Here is a 22500-nt window from a genome sequence, read left to right on the forward strand (position 1 = left end):
ATACATATATAAAAAATTATTGGATATTGAATGTGAAAAGGAAATGGTTCTTCCATAACACTGCACTTTAGATGTGTGTGAATTACCCACACCTGGAGTAATTTATATAGTTCTATTTTATAGCGTTTATCTGTTCAAAAAAATATGTACTATGCAAATTGTAAAATGTTCTATTACAGAAAAATATAAAAGAAATATTTGTGTGTGCTGTAAAGTGGTTAGAAAAAATGAAATCGGAATCGGCTAAAATCGGTATCGGCAGGTCAAACTTAATGAAAAATCGGAAATCGGAATCGGCCCAGAAAATTGCAATCGGTGCATCTCTAGTTGAAACGCTGAAGTTTGTTGATCTTTTCAACCTGTTTTTATTAATTTCACTGAAACACGTGTTGGCTCTGCTGTTTGCCAGGACGACGAGGTGGTCCTGCAGTGTGTGGCCTGCATCCAGAAGGAGAACCGCAAGTTCTGTCTGAGCGCTGAGGGTTTGGGGAACCGCCTGTGTTACCTGGAGCCCACGTCAGAGGCCAAGGTGAGCGCGTGTCTGCTTTTAATCGTGTAAACGGGTCTGACAGCCTGTTCTTACTCTGGTTGGAGAATAAAATTTATTAATATAATGATTGTTTAAAAAATGTGTTTGTTATTGAATCATTCATTCAAGAGATTTGCTCAAAAACACTGATTCATCCAGTAATGAAGTCTTTATGAGCGAATCATTGAATCATTCATTCAAGAGATTCATTCAAAAATGCTGATTCATCCAGTAATGAAACAAGTGAAGTCTTTATGAGTGAGTCATTGAATCAAACATTCAAGAGATTGATTCAAAAATGCTTCTCATCTGGCAAAACACCGGTGTATTATATTTTTCACAGCTCCCAGTTTTACTGTGAGACTTTCCCATGTTGATTACACTGTGTCTGCGCTGTTATTTCGGCGCGCCTAAGTAATTTATAGGACGTCTCCAATAGATCAGATTTTTCACTAAAATCGGACAGGAGGAGCCCTAGGAAAGGAATCGATCCAATCCGCACCCCACAGAACAGATTTGGTCCCCAGCCTCGAGTTTCACATTAAACTCACTTCTCCACCACAGACTCAGGTCATACACGTGGTTTCATCTCTCAATTCCCAAATTATCATTTCAGAGTAATTTATGTTTGTCTCAAACTTGTACAGAAAAAACAATCTATAATTTGAGCCGGGGTAGTTCCCGAAATGTGGTTGATCTGAACAGGAATGACCCAGCTGTCTGTAAATTAGTTATTGCTGTGGTTATGGCTCTTGGTGTTTGTGTATCCCGCACACACTAACGGGATAGTTCTCGTTGAGTTCAGCGTGTTCAGTCTCTGTTGTGGGTGCGTCTCAGAGGAGGAACGACTCAATGCCTCGTGACTAAAGGATATGATAGTAATTAGCCGAGACAGGGATGATGTATCGCCGCTCTCGCTGCCGGTTTGTCTTCATTGTGCATTTTCTATTCTTATGAGAGACGTCGTTCCTCAGGGAGAGAGATAACTAATGATCCACCTTCACACCTGATGAGCCGAGCGCTTGAAACGCTTTAACCAGACTCATTTATGATAGAATACATGTAAACATGCACCTGCTCTGTTATGATGTTACACTGTCTGTAATCTTCACACCTGAATCTGATCCAGCGTTTAAAGGCTTCAGCTCCGAGACCTTGATGTGGCGCGATCGTCCATCATCCACTGCTGTCCTCTCTCTCTAGAGTCCTTGTTCTTTAATCTATCTCACTTCACTCAACAGAGGTCAAAGGTCACTCAACTGTTTACCTCATCACACTCACACAGATCTGCGTTAAACTCGCTTCAACACACATATAGTCATATTCAGGTAGGGATGCACCACGATATATCAGCATGAGTCGATATATGATCATTTTTAATGTTTCCGTTATCGGCCCGATAAATTTGGCCGAAATATTAAAGCTGATAAATAATGTATTATTTCCTTCAGCTGAGACGCTTCAGATGCGCACTGTTCAACATGATGGTGTTGAATTGCTTGAAATATGATTGAAATCACTTCAAAAAAGTAGGGATGCACCGATATGAACATTTTGGGCGATACCAATAATTCTTTATATCGTCGCTGTCGGGCGGAAACCTCGTATGTCCAAATTTGGTCAATTTCATATTTTTTCACAAATCGATGCTACTGGTCAGTCCCCACGTGGGTCTGTTATTTTTACAAATTATTAACCAATCTAAAGTGTTGAAAATAGCTTGAGAGCAAATCTCTTAACTCCATTGGACACTTCAACTGTCTGAGAAGTCTCGTAACTCCACCTCTTCTTCACTCCGCGGCGGGAGCCTCCGCGGCATGTTGTCTCATCAAGATTGAAAGTCACAACGATTAGGAAATCCTCGCCGAGCAACACGTAAAGCAAGCCTTAACCATGATTTTATCTGTGTTAAACTAAGATATCAGTTATTGATGTATTTTAAATGTCTACTTATTACTAGGCTTATTATACGTGTGCATTGAAGTTTTAAAATGTATCTAATATAATACTTGAATTGAATGAAATGTTTTGGATACTAGCATTAAATTATAATTTTTATTATTATTTTACTGACTCGAAGTTGGCACTGTGCATGTAAAATACCCCAAGTAGCAGGTTTTTATTTATGGGAGAAAAAAGGGCTGTCTACTGGTGCCAAGCCAGCCTATCTTTGCATAACTCTGTCTGTTTTTTTAGACAATAACGAGTGAAAATAGTTAGGTTAGATACATCTGAGTTGGCCTGTTTTGTTAAAAATCGAATATAATACAAGGAAGCCTGTGAGGCGCGAAGGTAAGATGGCCTGCAGATTAGGCTAATATCCGCCTATTAGACAGCCTAGTCACCTCATTATCAAAAATATGCCGTTTTTTTTAATTTTCTGAAAAATAATGGTTTTGGAGATACGAGGATACCGCCCGACAGCGACGATATTTAAAAGCCGATAACCGTTATACTGGCCGATAAATCTAAATACAAATTTTTATATAATTTTTGAGAGCCTGATTACAAAAACACAAGTCTCACCATTAAAAGCCATGACCCAAACACACAATTATGATGTTCTCATTATAATGTTGTGTAGCCGATATGACAGATTTGCACTTTAACTGTATTTTCCTTTTTTGAAGTGATTTCAATCATTTACATTTACATTTACATTTATTCATTTAGCTGACGCTTTTATCCAAAGCGACTTACAATTGCTATATATGTCAGAGGTCGCACGCCTCTGGAGCAACTAGGGGTTAAGTGTCTTGCTCAGGGACACATTGGTGTCTCACAGTGGATTCGAACCCGGGTCTCTCACACCAAAGGCATGTGTCTTATCCATTGCGCCACACCACCCACTAATCATATTTCATATTTCAAGCAATTCAACACCATCATGTTGAACAGTGCGCATCTGAAGAGTCTCAGCTGGAGGAAACAATACATTATTTATCAGCTTTAATATTTTGGCCAAAATTATCGGGCCGATAACGGAAACATTAAGAATGATCATATATCGGCCGATACCGATTGTGTTTGGGTCATGGATTTTAATGGTGAGACTTGTGTTATTGTAATCAGGCTCTCAAAAATTATATAAAAATTTTTATTTAGTTTTATCTGCCAATATATCGGTTATCGGCTTTCAAATATAAAGAATTATCGGTTATCGGTATCGGCTAACATTTCCATACCGGTGCATCTCTATCTTCAGGCCTTTGGTGGTTTGCTGATTGAGAACCGCTGTCTGCATGAGTTCACCGGGTCAACCCAACTAGTTCAGATCTAGCTACACATCCCGCCCAGATAATAAAGAGAAAGTTTCTCCAGCACACCTGGATCATCACGGACATCCTGATCCACTTTTTCTCCCAGTTTTTGTCCGCTGTTCCTCGGTAAAGGAGGGCAGTTTGCTTCATCTATCTTCTCGTCGCTCGCCTTAAACTGTCATGTTCTGGCCTCTTTGGCTCCGATCCCAAACCTCTCACCGGCCGTTCTCTCCTCTGAAGTAAATCACACTCCAACACCTCAGGGCTTCATTTAGGGCGGATTCCTCTTGCATAATGAACTCTAGTATTGACCTGAAAACGATGATCTCCGAACACTTCACGGACGACGGGTCATTAGATGGGAAACAGGGCGACCCGTGCTCATGCTGATTCAGCTTGACTTTAGTGGGTCGTGAAGTTTTTGCTCCTCTTTGTGTGTCCAGAACTACTATTAGGACTATTATTAGCAGTTAGTTTTTATGTTCTAAAATAAAAAAAATTTACAGTACTTTTTTGTCATTGTTTGTAGTTTCCACAGTGTTCAATGTTAGAATTAAAATACAGGCTTTAAGTCACAATAAAGCTCTGATGCTGAGAGACTGAAAACACTGAATCTGTAATGGGACAGAATTATAACTTGAATATATGTTTTGGTAACACTTTATAATAAGGTTCCATTAGATAATATTTATTAATGCATTAACAATTAAGTTGTTGCAGTAAAAAATTTAACTGCACGTAATGTAGTTTTTATATTATCTTTATGAATTTGTTGATGAAATATAAACATTTAAACGGTGTCTGTAATAAACACTTATTTTCATGTGCTAAAACATATTAGCAACATGTTAATTAATGCTAGCAATGTGATAAAATGTGCTAGCAACATGCTTAATCGTGCTAGCAGCATGTTAAAACATGTTATCAACATGCTAATTCAGGTTAGCAATCTGCTTAAACGTGCTAACAGCATGTTAAATCATGTTAGTAATGTGGTAATTCATGCTCAAGCTTGAATATCAACGTGTTAAAACATGCCGGCAGTGTGCTAAAACATGTTAGGGAAGTGGTAAAATGTGTTAGCAAAGTGTTAAAACATGTTAGCAACATGTTAGCAATTTGGTATGACATGAAAGTAACATGCTAATTCATGTTAGCAAAAAATGCTGTTTGTCCTGACATACTTTCTGGTGTCTGTGTGTGTTTCAGTATGTTCCTCCAGATCTGTGCATCTGTAGCTTCGTGTTGGAGCAGTCGCTCTCTGTCCGCGCGCTGCAGGAAATGCTCGCTAAAACTGGACAAAACAATGACGTAAGTACAAAAACACGCCAATCTCACACAAACACTGAGAGCTGTCAAAATATGAAGAAACAAGGTTTCCGCCTGACATCGACTCTCTCGCTCTCTCTCTCTCTCTCTCTCTCTCTCTCTCTCTATACTGTATATACATGTTTCTCGATCAAGCGCACAGTGTTGATAGTTGAGTCCAAGGCATTTTCATCAGCATAAATATGAAAAGAAATCCCATAGTTATGAAAAATCGACCCTAAAAGTAAGATATATGGTTAAAACAAAATAGGGCCAAGAACAGAACCTTGAGGGACCCCGCAGGTCAGCGGGGTTGAAGACTAAAACACCTGACGATTGTTGACCGAGAGTCTTCTGTAGCAGTCCCAAACTTCCTGGCTAACACATGAAGCACCAGTTATGTTATTTATTGGTACTTTTTGGTAATTTTATAACTTACAAATTGACTACGTAACTACGACTTTGCATGCTCGTGATTTCATTGGCTCTTTATTAGTGCTGGGCAACGATTAATCACGTCCAAAATAAAAGTTTGTGTTTACATAATATATGTGTGTGTACTGTGTATAATTGTTTTGTTTATGTAAATACTCACATATACATGTATATATTTAAGAAAAATTTGTCATTTATATATAAAATATTTATATTTATTATATATTATGTGTAAATATATATTTACAGTATATACATGCAGATATTTATTAAATATATACATGCATATGAAGCACCAGTTATGTTATTTATTGGTACTTTTTGGTAATTTTATAATTTACTAATTGACTACATAACTTTGACGTTGCATGCTCGTAATTTCATTTGCTCTCTATGTGTAGTGCGCATTTGTGCGCCGCTAGCATGAGAAAAAGTACATTTTTCTGAGCTAAGAGACTTTATTTAATAACAAGCTAGGAAAATAGTGTTAACAACATCTCATACTGAATCAGAACAACATGTTGGCACTCTTTACTTAAACTGCGTCTGACCGAAGAGTCAACAGCGTCTTTCAAAACACTAGCCTCGCATTTACGGATGTGTTAGTAACCCAGATCTTTAACCCCTATCAGTCTTTGGGTCGCTCAGTGTCTCTTCACAGTCAGTTTGAAGCTCCAGGGCTTTTGTTTAAAGGTCAGATGTCTTTAAGGTCCAGACGGTGAGCCTGATGACCGGTGGCGGCTCTGATCTTTGCTTTCGGTCTCCTGTAGCGCAAGCGTGTAACATTAGACGCAATGAACTGAAGATGACGATCAAATGTCGGTGTTTATCAAAAGCATTTGTCTCACACTCTTTTTCTGTGGTTTCTTCACGCCTCCCGCAGCAGTTCATTAGAAAGGTGAGTATTCTCGCTGCTTCTGATTCTGCATCTGCTCGGGTTATTAGGGGCCAAGCACTGAAGGTGTGTAGACACCTATTAAATCAGTGGCGTTCTTATTCTTCCTCCGCTCTGGAGGTCTATAGCAGGCCATAGAAGCGCTTGTGGTAAAGTTGTGTAATTTGGCACACAGATGGAGGACAATCTGACCTGTCACCATATCAAATTTGGAGTCTCTAACTCAATCCCTCTAGCGCCACCAGCTGTCCAAATTTGCACTTACGTTTGTGCTAATAACTTTAAAACCGTAAGGTTTTTTTGGCTAGAAACAAAATTATAAAAAGAAAAAAATGAAACAAAATGATTTTTTCGTCCGATTCATCCGATAACCAGTTTTCCCATATCAGCCATTTTGGTTTTGAATGTTGTCGGAAAATGCTGTATTTTACAAATGCATTGGCATATTGTTACGAAACTCTGTGTCTTCAGCACCAAGTAGTAGGTGTCTTCGGCACACTGAGGGTAAAATTTCGGGGCAGCGCCACCTTGTGGTCAAAAGTTATCATAAATTAGCAAAAATGCTCATAACTTAGCTTAAAATTAGCTTATTATAATGAAACTGGTCTTAATAGATTCTGTGGGTCATGCCGTAAAACAGAGATACCAATTTTGCCATTGTCAGCCAAACTTCCTGTCCACCATTTTGATTTTCTTTAAAAACCTACTTTTTCGAACTCCTCCTAGACCGTTTGTCTGATTTTTACCAAATTCGAGTCAGATCATCTTCAGACTGTGCCGACAAATGTTATTGATTTCGTTTCGATAGACTGAACCGCTGCAACAAAGTTGAGGCATGATTTTGCCTAAAATCATCTTAATATGCTGTTATTTTTGCTCATTGTTGCAGTTGATCTGCCTCATTTATAACCGTTGCGTCGCACAAAACAGGCCCTGAAATATTTTCACGCATATGATCAATAATGCACAATAAGGCCTATCTATTTCCAATTAAAAATATAAAGCAATTAAAAATACTATTTGGCCAGTGGAAAAGATTGAGAAAAACTTTCTCAGAAATGCATCAGTGTCATGGATCCGTATCTTATATTTTCCTAATGTCTTGTACCGTTAAACATGGTATCACATGGATGAATATGCATATGCAAATGATATGCTGATGACCTTATGCATAGTAAAACGAGGCGTTGTAAGCTCCAGATATGGATATTTCGGGGAGACGACCCATGTGAACACAATCTTCCTCTGACTGGGATTTATAAAGGGAATTCTGCGCAGGTTCTGGCGTAAGCACGGTTTTATAAGTCTGAATATTTTTTGCCGTACTCCATTTTTGGCTTTCGGGTGCACACACACTTTTAGTAAGGATCCTACGCACAGTGTTATAAATGAGACCCCAGATGCTCTGAGCAATGCAATCATGACTTGTTGTGTCCTCTTTGTGCTTGGCTCCTTAATTGCTGCTTGCAGCTTTATTTATGTGTTTGTGTCTGATGAAGGAGTGACTGTAATGGTTCAGATATTTATTTGTTTGTGTCTGATGAAGGAGTGACTGTAATGGTTCAGATATTTATTTGTTTGTAATGGCTCTGTCCGCAGGCGGCCCAGGGCGGAGGACACCGGACCTTACTCTACGGTCACGCTATTCTCCTCAGACACTCCTTCAGCGGGATGGTTGGTGAACTTTGGTTCTGTCGTCAGCTCTGTTTGACTCTCTGCAGGTTGTGTGACAGTTTCATGTTTTGTGCTGCAGTATCTGACCTGTCTGAAGACGTCACGGTCGATGACGGATAAATTATCGTTTGATGTGGGACTTCAAGAAGACTCAACAGGTGAAGCATGATTGTTCGGATTGAAGGTGAAAGTCAGTTTGTTTTCTAGACTCCAGGAACCTCTAGAAATCCCATGAGGAGATTAGGGCTGGGTATCGATTCCGATGTTCCAATTCGATTCGATTTCAATTCGCAAACTCTCAATTTGATTCGATTTCGATTCTGAATTCGATTTTTGATTTCAATTCTCGATTCAATTAACAGATTTAATACAAATCCTATATTTCATAAAAAAGAACAGTGAACATAAGTTTACAAATGGTTAATTAATAAAAAGAAATTAAGAACTTTTAAACTCTTTTTATTTTAGATACACTTGTATAGAATAAAACAGAACCCAACTCTATATTTCAAATGCGTACAATGAATGGAAAGGATTTTGATGCAAGATGAAAAATTGATGTTGAAAATTGGACAAGTCAGAACAGTTGCACGCCTTCGAAACATGATCAGGTTATTTTATGTTTAAGATAAAACAAACATAAAATCTCCCAGCATTAGCTGTAACATGGAAGCCTATGAACAGTGGAGGAAAACTAATACTGGCTTTTGGGTGATAGATAAATAAATATGAAAAAAAAATTGATTCGTGGCCTTTGAGAATCGATTTTGAATCGACCACATTTTAAAAAACGATTAATTGAAAAATAGATTTTTTTTGCCCAGCCCGAGAGGCGATGAGAGTCCAGCGTTTACGATCTGTGTGTCGGTGTGTTTCTCTCCAGGCGAGCCCTGTTGGTGGACGATTCACCCCGCGTCCAAACAGAGATCCGAGGGGGAGAAAGTGCGCATCGGAGATGATCTCATTCTCGTCAGTGTTTCATCTGAACGCTATCTTGTGAGTATCAAATAAACCCAACACACAAGACATGACTTTACATTTGATTTTCTTCAAGTCTTGAATGTCAAATAAAAGTCTTGGGCGTAAAATCAAAGTCTTGAACGTCAAATCAAATTTCATCGTTCTAGTAATAATTCACTTTTTGTATGTCTGTCTGAGCATCAGCAGCTTCATATAGCAAATAAATGATTGACACTTCCAGTATACATTGTCATATCTCTGGTCCAGATGAGTCAGACATGATCAGCATTAGTCAGTGTGTTTGTTAGTGGACAGCTTTTTACAGCTTAATCTGAATTCATGCAAGCATAACCCATGATGCAAAGCTTCTCAGTTATGACCTCTGGGGCAAACGCATCATAGGACCCACATGACACGAGATGACGTGTTGCCATGGTAACGATTATGCACCCCGTCTCCCCGACAGCATCTGTCCATATCCAATGGCAACATCCACGTGGACGCGTCGTTCATGCAAACGCTGTGGAACGTGCATCCCACCTGCTCCGGGAGCAACGTGGAGGAAGGTTCGTCACCAAAGCCAGCCTTCTGGTTGCCTTAATTTGAAATTCATTGAAATAATAAAAAAAAAAGAGTTAATACAATGAAGGAGAATGGATTAATCAAAAGAAACTCAAAATATTAAGTTATCTGAACCACATAAATGATCTAAGTGGATTTGACCAAAGAAAAAATGTTGTTATAAATACATTTTTACAGTGCAGACACTACAGGCAAAAACACTGTTGTTTCATGCATCTGTCAATTTTGAGATTTTGGGCTTTTCATGAAGTGTATTTTCAGAGTAGTGGAAAGAAAACATCCAAAACACACTTTTACCTGTATCTTTTAGAGCACTTTATCGATTTGCGTCTGTAGATTTCAATTACAGTATATCTTTAAAGGCCGTTTTCTCAAAATGAGTTTTTCCTCCTGCATTGAGCCGGAAATCTCCACTTGCATTCACCAAACTTCACAGTTTTATTCTTATCTGTATTCTGAAGGTTTTACAGAGGGGTTTGTTCATTTATAATTTTCCTGATTTTATGCAACATTTTATTCCTATTTTTTATGTTTTTTGTATATTTTCAAAAATAAATATTGTATTTTGTAAAAAAACAAATAGAAAATAAAGACAGTATTTTCTGATTTGTGATAAATAGAGATTTCCGAAATCCACTGTGAAAAAACCTTCGACTCTAATATATATATATATATATAAAATGAAACAAGAATTTTGAACCTGACTTCATCCAATGTTCAGATTTTTTTTTTTTTTAGAAATGTATGCAAATTAGTGCATATTTAATTAGATAACGCCTCATTTGCATATTTAAACATCACATTTCAGAAAACTTGTAATACAAAAATGTTTGCAATTATTAATATAATCAATCAACTGGTGAAGTATGGTGATATTTATTAGTTACCTGTTTTACCATATTCACCTGGGGTGTCTCGCCTCAAGTGCAATAAAATAAAAAGTTAAATGTGTACTTTGGATGCTGTCTGAAAGACAGGTTATGAAAAACAGAAATAGCTCTCAAAATTGAGCAGTGCATGAAAAAACAATGGTTGCAGTAAAACATCATTGATTTTCTTATTGATTTGTTTTATCAATACTTTGCCTGACTGATTCTTCTTTTGTCCTATAAGACATATCTTTTATAAGATATTATAAAAGAGATATTTCTTTTATATATCTCAGAATGTACCAGTGCGTGTGTAGTGACTGTCCTGTCTCTTCTTGGGTCTGCTGAGGGTTATATTCTTTGTCTTAAAAGTCCATTGTCCACCAAGTTGCACATGCTTTTCTTGTTGTTTATTATAAACGTGATTACAGAAAATAAACGGAGAAAACAAACTGATTTAAAATGCAAACTTAATGGAGTGGCAAACAAACAGAAGGCACCGGTCTGAAGACCCGCTCTGGAAACACTTGTTGGATTATTGTTTGGATTTACTTGGATCAACACTGAAGACTCATGAAGTGACTAACAGGACAGTCTGATTAAGGATAGTCACTACAGCATGAAAAAAAACCAATGGTTTTGCAGTAAAACATCATTGATTTTCTTGATTTTGATTTTCTAAAGACTTTGCCTGACTGATTCTTCTTTCGTCCTATAGGATACCTTCTTGGTGGTCATGTGATGCGTCTCTTTCACGGGCACGATGAGGTCCTGACGATCCCGGGGTCGGATCAGAGTGAGGAAGAGCAGAGGTAGAAACCAGATATCTGTCCATCATCATCATCATCATCATCATCATCACCCAGGAGCTTTCAGCAAACTTCCAAGAGGGCGTCAAGATGACTTTAAATGATCTAAAATGAGACAAAACAAGCTTTAAAATAAGCTAAAAATCTTTTTTTTTTTTTTTTTTTTTTTGTCTTTAAAAACCAGGATTCTCAGTCTTGGAAAACCGGGATTAATGACGAAGCTTTTATCCATCCATCCATCCATCCATCCATCCATCCATCTATCTATCTAATATTTCCATCCATCTATCTATCTAATATTTCCATCCATCTATCTATCTAATATTTCCATCCATCCAGTTATGCCAAGCTCTAAAATATTTTATCGGGTAGAAATTGTGAGCAATATGTATTTTTTAAATGATTAAAAATGTTTTAAAATCCAGTAAATCAGGAATGATTGGAAAAGGTTAACAAGAACATTCAGCTCTTAACTTGTGGACTTATGAAGTTTAATTATTCTAATTCTAATTATTTTATTTGGTTATTTTAATGTGCCGTCTAAAAGGTTGTGAAGCACATGATGATCTAAAGATTTTCTCTACATCAGTAAAGTCCAAATGATGATCATGAACGTCACCTTTATACACTACAGATTGTGTCAAAGCAGCTTCACCGTAATAAACAGGAAAATAACAGTTGATGTTGCAAAATTCAGTCATGAAGCAAACTCAGTCTCAGCTCTTCAGATGACAACCAGGTTTTATTTTATTTACCCTTTAAATTTCTAGATTTGATCAATAAATAATACATAAATAGTAATTTAAGCACATTTTTCAACTTAAATTCAAAATAACTCACTGCATAACCCTTTTAATTCAGCTCTAAATATCTTCCATTGGGTGTCGATGTCCAGATCAGTTTAAATGATATGATAGTGTGCCGTTTTGAAGCTCATCCTGGTGTGATCTCTGTGATTCAGAAGCGTCTGTGAAGAGCGTGCCGCGTCTGAACTGGGTCGAGTTGAGCGTAACCCGGAGACGAACCGCTGAAGATGCGCTCGGTCCCTCTGAGCTCCTCGTAGGCGTGTGGCCTATTTTTAGCGTTCGGAGCGTCGTCTGCAGGGTTAGATGTGGGCTGTCAGCTCCGGCCTGTGGCGTTCGGTCCTGTCCTTGAAATCTAATCAAAGGGACTCCTTCCTTTACAGCAGTTTCTGCAAGACGCCCTTCAGACGTATCGCAGATCTCTGTTATCCAGAGTGTTTCACGTCCTCGATGACGTGCAGCGCTTCTGATCAATAAACGTGACGGTTACCGTTAACAGAAAATCTCCTCTAAACCACATTAGTTTAACCTTCATCCTTCCCTCGTGGGTCAGAATGAGCCGAAGCCCTAAAGCAATTTTTTGTCCAGAGAGCTCATTTTATTTCATTTTTTCAATTTTTTTTTATGTAAATTTTTTTTTTTGGAGATTTTTTTTATGTAATTTTTTTATTTGATTTACCTTTAAATTACTAGATTTGATCAATAAATAATACATAAATAGTCATTTAAGCACATTTTTCAACTTAAATTCTAAATAACTCACAATTTCATGCATAACCCTTTAAATATCTTACATTGGGTGTCTTTGCCGACCTCTTGTGGAAAAATAAATAAGAAGATGATATTTCATGACTCTAGATGGCCTTATATCTCTATATGGAGTAAATGAGCTGTTCCTCTGGGTCCTAAAGTCAGTTCCCTTCAGTGTGCATTCAGAAACACATATAGACATTATAAAATAATTTTTTGGTGAAGTTTTAGCATTTTTAGTCTGAATTTTGAGCATTTTTATGTTTTCTCTATGTGTACTGAAGCATTCCTCGCATTCCATTCATTCCTAAGAGGGTCAGATTGACCCGAGAGAGAAGGATTTGTTACTTTTTTAAATTTCAACCACAAAACTCCTCGAATCCATTAAAAAATTGTTTTGTGTATTCGTGGTTCAAGTGCGACTAAAGTCCTGGGGTCTTGGATGCCTCTGATAAACACTCAATTTTTTCAATTTTATCAAAAATGATTTGCGGGTCAACATGACCCAAGGGAAGGTTAAGTCAGCTTTAGGATTTAACTGTGTCTGAAATTGTGCTGTGAATTCTGACATATGCACTGCCTACTACAGTATGTACAGTAGTAGAGAAGTGTGTGATTTCTGAATCAATCAGCCATTTAAATGCATTTGTTGAGTGAACGATTCAATGACTCACTCATTAGGACAGTGATTTGCTGCCTCCTACTGGTGGTTTTAGATTCAGATTTAAAGTATTTATTTGTTTTTAATCATTCTTATTTACCTTTACATTTATGCATATGGCAGTTGCTTTTATACAAAGCGACTTGCATTGGCTTTAAGGTACGCATTTACATTTAATCAGTTCATCAGAATTATACAATTTGAAAGTACATGTACACTACCGTTCAGGTCAGTACGGTTTTTTTTTTTTTTTAAGAAAGAAATACTTTTTTTCAGCAAGGATGCATTAAATTGTCCAAAATTGACCGTAAAGACATTTGTTAACTTAAAAAATAAATAAATGCTGTTCTTTTGAATTTTCTGTTAATCAAAGAATCCTGAAAAATAAATGCATCACAGTTTCCATAAAAATATTTAACATAAACAAACAAATGTTTCTCGCGCATCAAATCATCATATTAGAGTGATTTCTGAAGGATCATGTGACACTGAAGACTGGAGTAATGATGCTTTGATCACAGGAATAAATTACACTTTACTGTATATTCACATAGAGAACAGATGATTTACATTACAATAATATTTCACTGTTTTACTGTATTTTTGATCAAATAAACGCAGCTTTAGTGAGCAGAAGAGAAAAATATTAAAAATCCCTAAACTTTTGAATGATAATTTATAAATGATACAATTAAAAAACAGGAACTCATTCCAGGGTAGAGCTGCAATATTATGACTAAAAGCATAATTACTCTTGATACTGTAATAATGTTAATATTGATTAAAAGAATACATAAAAAATGCTTTGTGTTTGGGGAAACGGCACATGATATTCTGGCTTTACAGACAAAAACAAGATAAGAACCATTTATGAATTAGTTTATTGCTTCTTACAATAGAAAATCAAGACTTGACACTGGTTATTTTAGTTGACACGGTTTTTCAAACTGGAAATCAGTTATATACAGAAAACGAGCAAAGAACGTAGCAAAAAAAAAATAAAAAATGATGCACACAATCAACACTTTTCATTCATTTTCACTTTAATAGTCATAATTGATTTATGGGGGGCGTTTGTGTTGATTTGAAACGCTTTTTTGCCTCCCGTTTCTTGTAAACTCGTTCTGACTGGTGTTTTTCAGATTGGTGAACTATGAGACTGGTAAAGCCGGAGCGAAAGCCCGATCTCTGTGGAGGCTGGAGCCGTTGCGGATCAGGTGTGTGTCTTCAGAACCAAGATCTAGTCATGAGATCGTCTCAGTCCAAAGTCCTTCAGGATGTTCTGTAATAATTATTGTAATTCATTATAGCTATTAGTTATTAAGTTTCAGGAGTGAAAAATGCATTTAAATATGGCAGTAAATCCCCTAAATTATCATTACGTAATTGAATGGAACGCGACTCACTGCAAACGAATATAACAGTGACCAAACCTCGTTATATTTGGCCGTTGTGTGTTGTTTATGTTTGAGCTTCTCTTGTGTTGTTGCCATAACCAGTTATTATTCATCCATTTATCTATTTATTAAGCACTTCTAGGCTCATAAAATGATTAAGTTTATGGAGTTATTAAAGTCTCCTGTGGTGAAAATGCAGATTTTAATGTTGTTTATGTGGAGTTTTTAATCTGCTTTAAGACAAACCATGTGTAAATTCATAAGTCGACAGCATTGCTGAGTATTTTCTTTTGAAGGGAATGGGAGATGAGACTCTGATTGGTTTATTGCACGTTACACCCAAAACACACCCATTCCTCATCAAGAGAATAGTGCACTAGTGCCGTGCGCTTTAGCCCGTGAGCTTAGATCGTTAAAATAGGGCCCTTAACGCTGAACTGTACATGACCTTATTAACCCATGATCTCCGTGTGTGTTCAGTTGGTGTGGCAGTCACATTCGCTGGGGTCAACCGTTCCGCCTGCGTCACCTGACCACCGGCCACTATCTGGCGCTGACCGAGGACCGGGGCGTTGTGTTGCAGGACCGAGAGCGATCCGACACCACGGCCACAGCCTTCTGCTTCAGAGCCTCCAAGGTGATCACACACAACATCAGTGCACTCGTGATCTGAAATAATGAGCACTCATTCACACACAACATCAGTGCACTCGTGATCTGAAATAATGTGCATTCATTCACACACAACATCAGTGCAAATACTGCAGCTTTAGTGAGCAGAAGAGACTCTTTCAGACACATTACAGATGTTCATCACATTACTAATCAGTCAACTTCCACAGAGGCCTTTAATATCAGACTAAACCACTGAAGTTTATTGAATTATTAGAGTTAAATCTGTAAAAGATGCTCTAATTGATTCCAGCTCTCAAAGGGTCAATATTCAGCAAAGAGGATCTTCCTCCAGAGCTTCATTAAATGAGAACCATCACTTTTATAGTGTGTCATTTGTCATCCGCTTATTCTCCCTCCGCTGCTTTGATTTTACTCCCGACGTTCCAGCAGGGAAAGCGATCCCAGTGTTTGAGGATTCATCAGCTTTGCCTCTGGATGTGCTGTAATGTTAGTTCATTATTGAGTCGTGAAGAGCTCCAGATCTATCATCATGTTTTCAGGTCAAACTCATAATCACATGAGTGATGAGCTGTAAACGCTTCATGCTTTCGCTGTAAACTGTGCTTGTTAACTATTAATATTTAATGCTCGACAGAAAGAGCAAGAGCTGTTTGTAGAGGTGATGTTTTCTGATTATTTTAATCAGCCTCCAAATTGAATTAAATGAAAAGAAGAAATTTTTTTTTTTTTTTTTTAATTTTTTACATTTTATTGTATAAATTGTTAACATTTTATTTTAAGTTTTTTTTTATATACATATATATATATGTATGTCTATATGTTTTTTATGAATTTCTTTTTAATCCTCATCATTTTACATTTCTTTGAAGCGGCCTCCAGATTGCAAAGGAAGCCTGTTATTTTAGTATAACTGAAATGCTATTATAGTTTTTATTAATGTTTTACATTTTTATTGTCATATTTTCAGGCTTATTTATTTTGTTGTGTTTGACGTTTTATTAGTTTGTCTTGTTTTAACATGTCTATGTAGTTTTTATAACTTTTTTCAATTTGAGTTATTTTAATACACCAGGTTAAACTAAATGAAAAGATGTCAAATCAAATTAATAATATATAATAATATTATACATTGTTTTAGTTAACGTTTTATTTTAATCTGATGTCACATGAATATTCTCTTGGTTCAATGTAATTTTCTGAATTTGTGTGTGTTCCTGTGAGTTCATGTATTTTATAGTCTAAAGTTGTTAGATTGTGCAGCGCTTTGGTCAGCGGTGGCTGTTTTAAATGTGCTCTAGAAATAAAAGTGCCTTGATATCATATGAATGGTCTCACACACTCTAGATCTGCTGCAGTAAATGTGTGTTCTGTGTTTGTTCAGGATAAGCTGGAGTGCAGTCCGAAGCGGGACATCGAGGGCATGGGAGTGGCGGAGATCAAGTACGGAGACTCTCAGTGTTTCGTGATGCACGTGGCGACGGGACTCTGGCTGTCCTATCAGGCGCCCGACGTCAAATCTGCTCGACTGGGGCCGCTCAAGCGACGAGTGAGCTTCACATCTGCATCATAGAGTTCATGTAGGCCAGGTCTAATGACCTGAAACGGGCCGCTCCATTACGCCACACACACACCAGGGGCTTGGAGCAAAAATGCCACCCAAATGAATATAAATGCCCCATAAATGAATAAAAATGCCCCCAAAATTAGTAAAAATGCCCCATAAATGAATAAAAATGCCCCCCAAATGAATATAAATGCCCCATAAATGAATAAAAATGCCCCCAAAATTAGTAAAAATGCCCCATAAATGAATAAAAATGCCACCCAAATTAATAAAAATGCCCCCATAATTAGGAAAAATGCCCCATAAATGAATAAAAATGCCCCATAAATGAATAAAAATGCCCCCAAAATTAGTCAAAATGCCCCCCAAATTAATAAAAATGCCCCCAAAATTAGGAAAAATTCCCCATAAATGAATAAAAATGCTCCCAAAATTAGTAAAAATGCACCATAAATTAATAAAAATGCCCCCAAAATTAGTAAAAATGCCCCATAAATTAATAAAAATGCCCCCAAAATTAGTAAAAATGCCCCATAAATTAATAAAAATGCCCCCAAAATTAGGAAAAATGCCCCCCAAATTAATAAAAATTACCCCAAAATTAGGAAAAATGCCCCATAAATGAACAAAAATGCCCCCAAAATTAGGAAAAATGCCCCCCAAATTAATAAAAATTACCCCAAAATTTGGAAAAATGCCCCATAAATGAACAGAAATGCCCCCAAAATTGGAAAAATGCCCCATAAATGAACAGAAATGCCCGCAAAATTGGAAAAATGCCCCATAAATGAACCGAAATGCCCCCAAAATTAGGAAAAATGCCCCCCAAATTAATAAAAATTACCCCAAAATTTGGAAAAATGCCCCATAAATGAACAGAAATGCCCCCAAAATTGGAAAAATGCCCCATAAATGAACAGAAAATATCAGCACGTTTGCATAATCATTTTACATTCTTTGAAACGGCCTCCAAATTGCAAAGGATTTTAACATAATTAAAATGCTATTATAGTTTTTATTAATGTTTTACATTTTGTCATATTTTCTGTTCTTCTTTATCTTAAAGTTTTATTCATTTTGTTGTGTTTGACATTTTATTAGTTTATCTTTTTTAAATATGTCTATGTAGGTTTTATGAATTTTTTTGTATTTAGTTATTTTACATCAGGTAAAAGAAAAGAAGTAAAATAAAATTAGATTGTTTTAGTTAACATTTTATTTTAAAGTATTACATTTTTTGTATATATATGTCTTATTTTTTTGTCAATTTCTATTTTTATTTGAGTTATTTTAGTACATCAAGTTAAACTGAATAAAATTGAGAAATGTTGCTTTAGCAACTAGCTGAAATAAAATATATATTTTATAAAATTTATATTTTATTGTCTTTTTAACATTTATTTTAGTTGCGTTAATTTAGTTAAGTTAAACTAAATGACTAGCTGATATAAAATATGATTTTTAATATTATATTTCAGGTAATGTTTTTGTAGTTAATGTTGTTTTTTTTTTTATGGATTTTTTTTTTTTTTTTTTTTAGTTTTTTTTAAATAGAATTATGTATAGTTTTGATTTATTTTAATTCCAGTTTTAGTAGTGCATCAAGTTACATGATGAAAATGACATATGTTGCCTTGGAATATTTTATTTTATTTCAGTTATGATTTATTTGAGCTGAAATACAGTATATTTTTAACGAAATGTCTTTAGTGAACTATAATACCCTCCTGTACTAAATCCTCATGTGTAGTTGGCTTTGGTCAAGCGATGTCTTGTGTTATGATGTGCATGTAGTTTAAGTGCTGATATTAACTTCGACATGCGCTGAATATGAAGTGCGTGTGGTGTGAGTTCAGCGGTGCTCTGTGTGTTTCAGGCCTGTCTTCACTCTGAAGGACACATGGATGACGGTCTGACGCTTCAGCGATGTCAACACGAGGAGTCGAGAGCGGCTCGGATCATCCGGAACACCACTCGTCTCTTCAGCTGCTTCATCAGGTATCACACACACACGACCTTTGACCTCGCTTCAGCCTCACGTGTGTGTGGAGTAAGTGTGTTTTCTGGCCAGATGGTGCACTGGAGCTCACAAACACACTATTTTTAGCTCTCACATGCATCTCGAATGTTCTCGAGCCGATGGCACTTTCACCCAGGACATTTTTCAGGAAATATGTTTAATAATCTTACATAAGCGGCGCTGTTTTGGCTCAGAGTTGAACGTTATTCCGGGAAGTTCATTACCGTCACAGTTCAGCGTCACGGTTCCTGCGGTTGTTCCTCTTGTAGCTCTGAGATGGACTGCAGTCATACGGGTTATTATCCCACAGGCCGCTTATATAAGTGAATATTTTACAGTCAAACCAACATGTATTCACACACCTTCAACATTTCTCACATCATCAGTTTATTCGCTATAGTTTAGAAAATGGTAATAAAATATGAGCAGAACTCAGTTGATATTTGACTGGTTTTGTCCGTCCTTCTGTTAGACTGTCTCACACATGAATTATGTTGAATATCTGTCAGCTGTTAAATTTAACTACACAATTAGATAATACCAGTTTAGCTCAACCAATCACCAAGCAATGCTTCATTGTGTTCAGTCTGTGTGTAAAAAGAGCATTAGCAATTAAAGAAAACACACTTCAGCAAAACATGATCAGCTCAAAGTGTCCCAATCATTGTTACTGGTAGTCTCTGTATGAAGAGTTATTGGGTATAATATGTCACTTTATTTTGCTCTCCTCACTCACATAAATGAACTATAGTGTCCTGATCACACTAGTGAAACAATATTAAATATTATATCTGGTGTCTGAATAATGTTTGGTTTGACTGTATGTTCAAAGTCTTGATGTTTCAGGCTCTACTAGAACAGGTTTTCCTGCTTGAATGTTGATTATTCTCCTCATATTCTCCATTGTTGCGGCTCCTCTCTTCCCAGTCTGTCAGTAACGCTCTGTTTACTTCCTGTCTCTATGTAGCCCCTCCTCCTGAAAAGCACACTGTTCTCTGATTGGTCGGCTGGAGCAGTGTGTTGTGATTGGTCGAGTGTTTCGAGAGTGTTTGGGAAATGTCCCGCCCCTTTCCATAACCGCCAGTTTAACACACTACTAACTAACTCAACCAGGCCCCGCCCCTTTATTCTGCGCATTAATTATGTAAATGAGGAATATTGTGACGTGTTCGTTCCCGGAAGAAACTCAAGATACAGTGAGTTCAGAAACACTGACACTGATATAGAGAAGAGCTGGAGCTTTATTCTGCATATTCATTATTATAATGAGGAATATTGTAAGCAGTGTTCATCATTCATGTTGTAGCGACAATGAGGTGTTGTAGGATTATTTGAGATCCACACAAGACGCTTCCAGTCCAGCACTGCATTCATCCCTTTATATGTCACAGTTCCGATGCCAAAACACATTGTAATCCACATGTTTGCATGTCCACATACGATCCTGACACGCTCAGAAATAGTTTGCTTCCCTCATTAGTTACACCTGTCTTCACTTCTCTCTGGCCACCAATATACCCATTAAACCCACACTCCCCCCAGTGTCCAACAGTGGAACTACAACACATTAAACCCACACTCCCCCCAGTGTCCAACAGTGGAACTACAACACATTAAACCCACACTCCCCCCAGTGTCCAACAGTGGAACTACAACACATTAAACCCACACTCCCCCCAGTGTCCAACAGTGGAACTACAACACATTAAACCCACACTCCCCCCAGTGTCCAACAGTGGAACTACAACACGTTATAGATGGAGCATGATGGCTCTTACACATGTGATGTGACTGATGTTGCTGTCTCTGCTGTTGTGTGGACAGAGAGCTGGACGGCCTGAGCGCTAAGAACCGTGTGTGTGTGGTTCTGCCCATCGAAGAGGTTCTGCAGACGCTGCACGATCTGATCGTGTACTTCAGACTGCCGGACGCCGAGCTCGAGCACGAGAAGAAGCAGATCAAACTGCGTTCGCTGAAGAACCGGCAGAACCTCTTCAAGCAGGAGGTGAGCTGAACGCGTCTCTGGACCGAGGAGCACATCTCTCCCCCGCGGGTCAAAATGACCCGAAGCCCTAAAATATACTCAGTTTTTGTTTTGTCCAGAAAGCTTATTTTATTTCATTTTGATAATATTTAGGATATTTTTTAATGTAATTTTTTGGATATTTTTTTCGTTATTTTAAATTTTATTTACCTTTTTAAATGACTAGATTTGATCAATAAATAATAAATAAATAGTAATTTAAGCACATTCCTCACATTCTTTCAACTTAAATTCAAGATAACTCACAATTTCATGCATAACCCTTTCAATTCAGCTCTAAATATCTTACATTGGGTGTCTTTGGGCATCATACACCTGACATTATAACAATTTTATTTTTTTTGTTAAAGTTTTAGCATTTTCAGTTTGAACTTTGAGCATTTTTATGTTTTTCTATGTGAACTGAAGCATTCCATTCATATTCCATTCAAATTGACCCCCAAGGAAAAGATTTGTTACTTTTTTCAATTTCAACCACAATTTTTTTTGTGTGTGTATTCATGACTCAAGTCCGACAAAAGTCATAAAAATAAAAAAAGAAATAAAACTAGGTTTTGGGTCAGAATGACCCGAGGGAAAGGTTGAGGGTTTTAACTCATGGCCGAATCATTAATGCCTCTTCTGTTTCCACACGTCGTGCTGCAGTTTAGTGTGGATTTGTCAGCAGATCTTCACAAAAACAAAGATTTATTGTTTTCTTTTGCTTTTATCTTACATAACTGTATCGAATTCACATCTTTTATTTTTTTCTAAGATGGTATTCTGAGAGAAGTCATTTTTTAATGAATTGATGTCGTCCTGATTGACCAATCACACGGCAAAAAGTGATTTTCTTACTCATTAGGCTTGTCTTGTTTTCCTGTAGAAATATTTAAATGTTCTTAAATCAACTTAAAAAGTGAAGTGACGTGAAATAATAAATCTCATTTTCTGAGAAATTGATCAATGTTAAGTGAGTTTATGCTTAAAAAAATAAATATAAATATCTGCCAATGGGCCCAGAAAAATATATTTTAAAAGAAAAAGCAAGGATATTTTTCTCAATTTAAGCACAAATTCATATTATTTTGATACATTTATTAGAAAAGAAGTCTTCTTGATTCTCAGGTAAATGTTTTGTATTTTTACCTTGTTTTCCAGTAAAAATATCTAATAATAATATAATTATTATTATTATACTCACATTACATATATATGTGTATAGTGAAATATTTTTTTTAGATGTATACAGTATATATAACATTTACTTGTATATATTATTTTCCAGTAAAAAAAAAATATATATAAAAAAAAAAATATAAATT

General features: G+C 36.7%; 1 protein-coding gene across 1 annotated transcript in view; it reads left to right on the plus strand.

The window, feature by feature from the left end:
• The window catches only part of LOC307148400 (ryanodine receptor 3), a 176833-nt gene that overhangs the window by 12933 nt on the left and 141400 nt on the right, over positions 1 to 22500 (plus strand). Inside the window, exons 2-14 of the mRNA XM_079853889.1 lie at positions 410 to 529; positions 4999 to 5100; positions 6416 to 6430; positions 8027 to 8101; positions 8181 to 8259; positions 8985 to 9097; positions 9528 to 9627; positions 11231 to 11324; positions 14678 to 14752; positions 15413 to 15569; positions 16950 to 17114; positions 19009 to 19130; positions 20977 to 21157. Coding sequence (XP_079710015.1) covers positions 410 to 529; positions 4999 to 5100; positions 6416 to 6430; positions 8027 to 8101; positions 8181 to 8259; positions 8985 to 9097; positions 9528 to 9627; positions 11231 to 11324; positions 14678 to 14752; positions 15413 to 15569; positions 16950 to 17114; positions 19009 to 19130; positions 20977 to 21157 — 1398 coding nt within the window. The remainder of the gene's footprint in view (positions 1 to 409; positions 530 to 4998; positions 5101 to 6415; positions 6431 to 8026; positions 8102 to 8180; positions 8260 to 8984; positions 9098 to 9527; positions 9628 to 11230; positions 11325 to 14677; positions 14753 to 15412; positions 15570 to 16949; positions 17115 to 19008; positions 19131 to 20976; positions 21158 to 22500) is intronic.

The sequence above is a fragment of the Squalius cephalus genome (genome assembly GCF_949319135.1).
Source record: "Squalius cephalus genome assembly, chromosome: 20".
Taxonomy (NCBI): domain Eukaryota; kingdom Metazoa; phylum Chordata; class Actinopteri; order Cypriniformes; family Leuciscidae; genus Squalius; species Squalius cephalus.